Source organism: Branchiostoma floridae, chromosome 4 (assembly GCF_000003815.2).
Source record: "Branchiostoma floridae strain S238N-H82 chromosome 4, Bfl_VNyyK, whole genome shotgun sequence".
NCBI classification, from domain to species: Eukaryota; Metazoa; Chordata; class Leptocardii; order Amphioxiformes; family Branchiostomatidae; genus Branchiostoma; species Branchiostoma floridae.
The window spans coordinates 26,426,319-26,433,267 of NC_049982.1; the positions used below are offsets into that span (position 1 = coordinate 26,426,319).

General features: G+C 41.4%; 1 protein-coding gene across 1 annotated transcript in view; it reads right to left on the reverse strand.

Moving 5' to 3' along the window:
• The window catches only part of LOC118413453 (dual specificity protein phosphatase 1-like), a gene marked incomplete at its 5' end in the record, with an annotated part of 8,037 nt that extends 4,476 nt beyond the window's left edge, over positions 1-3,561 (reverse strand). Inside the window, 1 exon segment of the mRNA XM_035816838.1 lies at positions 3,173-3,561. Coding sequence (XP_035672731.1) covers positions 3,173-3,560 — 388 coding nt within the window.
• Between the last annotated feature and the right edge of the window lie 3,388 nt (positions 3,562-6,949).

Genomic DNA, 6,949 nt, shown 5'->3' on the forward strand with positions numbered 1-6,949 from the left:
GGGAGAAGTTTCTAACTCTATGTCAGTCCAAGGTCTATATATCAGACGTAGTTATTCGGGATTTTTTGTACAACGCGGCTACATGGCCCGATAATGATCCGTGTGCTTGTCGAGACAGGCCCCCCTCCCCAGCACAGATACGTGTTGCCGATTATCAGTCACGGTAATCTGTAGTTATCGAGCGTTTCCAGAAAAAAACGCCCTTATTACAGGCCATAACAGATAACTACGTCTGACATCGTGTCAGAAACTTCTCTCATGTACGTGTGTTAGGGAGGGAGGCCTTAAAACTCGACAAGCACGCGGATATTTAGGCTAAAACTCGATGTTGTGCTTGCCGGGCGTGCGATACGCCGCCATTTCAAAACACTGAAGAGAAGTGATGTTCTGCCGGCGGTCAGCTTTATTTCCAACATGCCTCAATTTTTAATCAAAAACTATCATTACCTGGCGAGGTGTCATGTTTGTCGAGAGCACTGACGGGGTTAAAGTTTTGGATGTTGTGATTTAGATGAACAAGAAAGGGATTTGTCGGGTTTTCGGCCGATTCCACGGGCCGGCGGGGGTGTTGGAGGGACGTCCCCTATGCCCGATGACCATACCATTTCCGGAGGAGCGTCCCCTAATTGAGGGAGGAACATCCCCTTGCCCAGAGGAGCGTCCCCTTGAAAGTCGAGGAGTGTCCTCTTTTCTAGAGGAGTGTGCACATTCGCGAGGGATGTCCCCATTCGATTGGTCGGGGTGCAGATGCAGACCGGCCTTTTTCCAGACAACCGCCCGGCCTCTTGTGATCAGTCCGACGCCAAATTACTTCCAGTCAAGGGCGTCAAATTATAACATCTTTGATCTATTCTAAAGCATAAAATGTGTACCGTTCTTTTTCAAACATTTGGGGGAAAGAAATAAAATCATGGCTAAATCTAGCTGCAGGGTAATTTCTACCATGGTGAATAACGTTATTCTCCATATTGAATAAAATGCCATAAATTTACAGAAAAGGGTTTCAGAAAATTTAAAGCTACGTTAGTAGTACATTTCAAGACCGCTGTTGTAAACGTTCGAGACGGCTATAAATGTTGTATATCACGGAAGGCTTACACTACCTTCAACGGTTTTACTGGGCAACGTTTTTCTTGTGAACAACATCGCAATATCAGATGACAAAGGATTTCCTTGGCTCCGTACTACAAACGCATATATAGAATTTTGTGGTATTTCCTTGCGTCACGTCAACCCACCACGCAAAAAAATATCGATATTTGCATTCACATCAACGGAATTTCTTTCCCTGCCTATTCTGTAAGAAAAATCTATAAAGAATATAACTTATTATAACGATCTTCAACGTTGACGCAAGAAGGCTTTGGCTGACGTTTCAAAAGATAGACAGGGATTATGATGCTAGCAGCGAAGACACGGAAGGTTGACGTCAATACATGTACTGAAAACTCCGCGTAGGTTCGATTCAATAAAACATGTGTCCCAAACCTAGAGTACGAGTGGGCGGTTCAAGAAGACAGACATTCGGATCAGTTTCAAGGAAACTCGGAATGGTTCCAGCGATTTGCGCCCTCATGTGAGACGTTTTCCTGTCTTTTTGCTTTGCTTTAACTCCAGCATACCGACTTTTTAGTAGAATTCTATGATTTTATGATACTAGTTAGGCTTTCTTCCTTTGTTATTGTCGTAGTAAATTGGGTTACTTTTTCTGCTCAGTCATAGGATCTCAGAGCAAGGAGGTTGAAAAAACCTCCTTGTTCAGAGGACGAAAAAGAATACTAATACTATACGCTAGTACAGGGGCCTGAAACGGCATATAACGGTAACCTAACATTTTATTGTCTACTAAGGTTCCATACCGTACAGCAAGGAGGTTATTCAACCCCCTTGCATACAGGAAACCCAAACCTCAATACCTTGTAAATGACTCACAACAATGGCAAGATTGGCCTTGAATTGAAAATCACACTATTACAACAAAAGGAAAACGGGCCGTCATCTTTGATGATTTCACTTCCGGACATAGCTTGAAATGACTACATTTACATAATTTATTAGCAGGTAAAAAACACAAGAATAAAGAACGTAATGATCGTCCTTTGTTATTGAGTCACTTTCCCCCCAAGGTTTGAAAACCTCCATTGTTCTCTACTCCCGGTACCATCTGCGATACGGGGGGCACGGCTAAAATGCGACGAAAATTGGTTAAAGATTTGACAGATGTTGACAGCGGAACACTTCCGAATCGATTCACAACGGATATAAAAATAAAAAAAAACCTTTGAGTGGTAGATTGTCACAGATGTGCGAATAAGCGCAGATTTGGTTTTGAAAGGGAGAAGAAAAAACGTAATTTTCATCTGACTTGACAACGATTGTTGTAGTGCTATTTGTGACACGGGGTTTTCAAATTATACATGTCCACTGGGTGAAATGGTTACAAAAATAAGGTGATCATAACAGTGTGGGAGATTTTAAGACAGATTCTATTTTCTTACGATAGGTAATACGTGATAAAAACCGTGTCCACGCGAGGAACGTATTAAAGGGTCCGATTTCGCTCTGCGTCATTTTGCGGTTTGGTGACAACAAGAGGCGAGGCGAGTCATGGACAGTTGGCGCCATTCGAGCTACCTGTGGGTTTTCCTGTGGTCACTTCTGCCTGTCAAATATCATCCAACGGATGCTTTTGTTTTAATTAGTCATTCTCAATAGCAGATATGTGTCATACAAGACTTCCTCAATTTGTAAAATTGAAAAGAAAAAAAAAACGTTCACACAACGCATAGTTCCTACAAGGACGTTCTTGGTTCCTAGTTCACGGGTCCCGCACTTGATAACAAAAACAGATGGTCAGATTTTTCGCGCACTATTTTTTGGCGGTGGAATGGCGCTAGGGCAAAGTGCCAGTTCTTCTAGTGTGGTGACAAATATGCTTTTGTTTTATTCAAGATAAAGGCAAACAAGTTCTATTCATAGCAGTTTTAATATGCGTCTGATACGTCTATCGCATGGTCGCTGACTCAGTGTGTACACTTTTTAACACCCACTTTTCGTTGTCGTTTTACTTTAGGCTTTCTTTTCTGCGTTCAAGTTGAATTATGTTATTCATGTAAAAAATTTAAAATCCTATAATATAGATTCTTCACGTAAAACATGAAACGTATCTCACCTTTCAAGAAGGCCACTCTGCAGTTAGAACAGTTCTGTCTGAGTCCGTTCAGAACGAGTTGAGTTGTGCTGTCCCTGGTAAGGTGTTGTTGTCCGTCCGAGCTCTCATCGTACACGACAACGTCCGAGTAAAAACCGGCCAGCAGTTTCCCTCGCTTGTCCCCGTCCTTGATAATGAGATCCAGGCCGACAGAGCCCTTCGATCGCCTCTTGATGATAGCCGGAAAGTGTGTGTTGTCCGCCATCACAACGTGACAATCGTTGAACGCCAAGAACGGCCTCGTGTCGATCAGCAGGACTCTCTCGGTGCATCCCTCCAACAACGCCCGGAGGTTTTGGTGGGTGATCTCGGTAACGTGGACGGCCTCTTGAAAGTTGTCCATTGTCATTATTTTTCCTTCCTAGTTTGTATCTACGTTTTAAAAAAAAGATATGGTACAAGGAATCTCTACTTGATACCAAGAGTGTATCCACACACGATGAGTGTGGGAGTAGTACTACTACGTCCGCTGTTGAATGAATGAATGAGTGTTTACTGGCTGGGCACCAACTTTATCTGGTTTGTAAGGATGACCAAATATGGAAGTGACTCACGCTTGAGCATATGACGTCATAGCAAATGGGCGGAGCTAACTCACTCCAACCGGAACAGACTGGTTCATTCAGGCTTTGGACACTACAACAGGGGTGAAACTTCTCGCACTCGTCGCAGTTTCTAGCACCTTATATGTCTTTTATTGATTCTCCAGAACTCAAAGTCTTTTTATGCGGCTTTCTTTTGACACCGAGGACACAAAAATTCACAGTCTATATACTCAATATGGCGAACTCCTTGACAACACAAAATAAGTCGCATAGGTAGCAATATTGGCAATACTATTTAAAGCTTGTATTTTTTCTGTCTTTTTTTTGTTATGATTTCTGTAACATTTTTCTAAGCCACATCAACGTAAAGCCATTCGCTGTTTTAATGACGTGACTTTGGTATGCTTGGAACTTTGGCGAGGTCAACATTTCGCCAAAAACTTTAACACACCATGAATGTTAACCCTAACCATACTATAACTTGAATGAGCCCCAACAAAGCTACGTCATTCAAGGACTTTGCTCTCAGCGGGAGGTGTGACGATGAATTAATTGCCTTTGTCCCGCCAAATATGGCAACACTATTATGACGTTTGAATATATTTGCATACTAATCACAGTGGTACTAGTAGCTGGCCATTCGGTCAGTCAAGAAACACGTTCTGAGGGGAAATAATAAGAAATTAGCTGAATGGAAAGTCTCATATTAAGGAATAAGGGTGAAATTGTTCAAATTCTTGCCAATTCAGAGCACATGGTACAATGTGTGTGTACAACGGGGACGTTTTGAGTTGGTACGGTCCGGTCGCCTCAGTCGACCCTATAAATATTTGTGTGACGTAGTATGACGTGTGGAATGATGCACTCTTGATGTAATCAGGGCGCGGTGCTTGACAAGACAACGTATAAATACTACAACAAAGAAGGATAAGCGAACACAAACTTACATCACAGCTAAACAATAACGTTACTTATTTGCCAAGAAACTTTAAATGTGAGTAGCAATTGAATTGATTTAGATTTCGTTACACACCACAATCCGTTCAATAAAACGGGAATAAGTGATTCATTTCTTTGAACTATATAACGTCCTTGATTCGGTATTTTTGGTAACAGTTACAGATTAAAGGTCGACTTTTGTTCATGCTGTGCCATCTGTGATATCGAAAAAAGGTCAATTGCTGATAATAGTTGTTTTCCAACGTCATAGGGTGTATTTTGGGGGCCAATGTACAAGGTACAAGGTCCAATGGTTTATTTTTAGGCATTGGATTCTATATCTTGATTTTGAAGTCATTGGAAGACAATCGTCTCTTGTTGACGTAAAATAACGTTATACTTATATGGAATCTACATTTTCTATATCAGCCACGCTGAAGCAATGGGTTTTGAAAACCTGCTTAATCAAAAGCACATGACCTTGAAATAATTACGATTATCTATTTGGGGATGGCAATGAAATAAGTGCCATTTGACCCAAAAAATGCTTGATTGGTTTGCAGACGAAAAAAATGGAGAACGTTCTTGAAACCCTGCTTGAAACATGAAAATGAATTCGAGACATAGGGAATTGTTTATACATAAATTTAAAGTTTATTGCACAACAAGCGTATTGTATCAGGTAACGTTACGATGTATGGCAAATAACCCGGATTGATAATACCAAGGACGTGATATAACGTCCTTGATAATACTAAAGTAACTTCAAATTAGTACAAGTACATATGAAATAATACAAATCAAGGTACGAAGACGAAGTGACGGCGGACTCAAGTGGTACTCAACTTATTTTAGCGCTGTCAATTATTAATAATGATATATCAGATAGGATTATGATTAGTGTATAGTTGTCATTGTGTCCAGAGGTCATTGTCCACGTGATATATATAGAGAGAGATCTCCAAGCAGATCCTACGGTGCCATAAGATAGTGTCAAAACTGGCCAAGGAGTACTAGTATTGCCGGCCAAAGGTAGTCAGACGGGCACCGGTAGCATACACACTCCTAGGCCGTCCGACACTCCTCTGCCAGCTTTTGATACTACCTAGCTTATGCTACTGTATGTGTGATCTGCTTAGAGATTAAGGTTGGGTCGCGGAGATACAGTAGTAGTGGTCGGGATTTTACCGGTAGGGCCTATAGGGTAATCTCCAAGCAGATCCTACAATGGCATAAAATAGTACCAAACTGGCCAAGGAGTGTAGTCAGCCAAGAGGTGTCCATTTGCCAAACACACTCCTAGGCCGGCTTCACTCCTCTGCCAGCTTTTGATACTATCTTATGCTACCGTAGGATCTGCTTGGAGATTACTATAGAGAGCGAGCCGGCAAAACCCCCGACCACTACTGCTTCCGCGACCCAACCTCTGCTTGGAGAATACAAGTAGCCACAGCTTCAGAGTGAAATACCCGTTTTATGATGCAATCAGCGTAGAAGGACATTCGCTAATTCGTATGTCACCTTGAATTCGGTAGGGCTTGTTTGCAAAAAAAAAAAGATAGCCCACTTCAGAAATAAGTATGTCCTGACACTGTCAAATTCGAGTATTTGATTGGACAAGGACTGGTGTGACGTAGTTCTGACGCATATACGGTATGTCGCGTGATGCGCGTTGGCGTGCTAAATTGCAACCAAGGAGTTTGAAGCAACCAAGGAGATTGTATCAAGCTCCTAATAATTGCATCTGAGAGTTTCCTGTTCCTAAGTGTGTCCTTTCGGCTTGAACCTTGTCAAGGTTGGTATCTATATATAACATTGCACTACCTCATACATAGCATAGCAACATCAAATTCCACCTGCAACTACATTTACAACTGTCTTAAGAAGCGAGAAGAAGTTGAACCTGTGCATACTAGTATACTCTAGACCTTGTAGTCTTTGTTATGTATTACACCCTCTGACACAGATTGTACTTAGAATCACTAGATGTATTCTATTCACTTTGACCTGTATTTTAGCCTGTTAGAAAGCAAAAATGGACAATAAAGGTCTTCTTTCATTCATTCAATAACAATCTACTAGTATTTTGCTTCTAGTAAATACCAAGAAGTTTCAAAATTTATATAAATACACAGATACATGTACACGTATCTGGGCACAAGAATCTCCCTCCAGCGATGGAAACATATCTCTGTAGCAATTTGTCAGAACTCGGGTCTTTCAAAACAAGGCCAGATGTTCGTAAAATAAATAC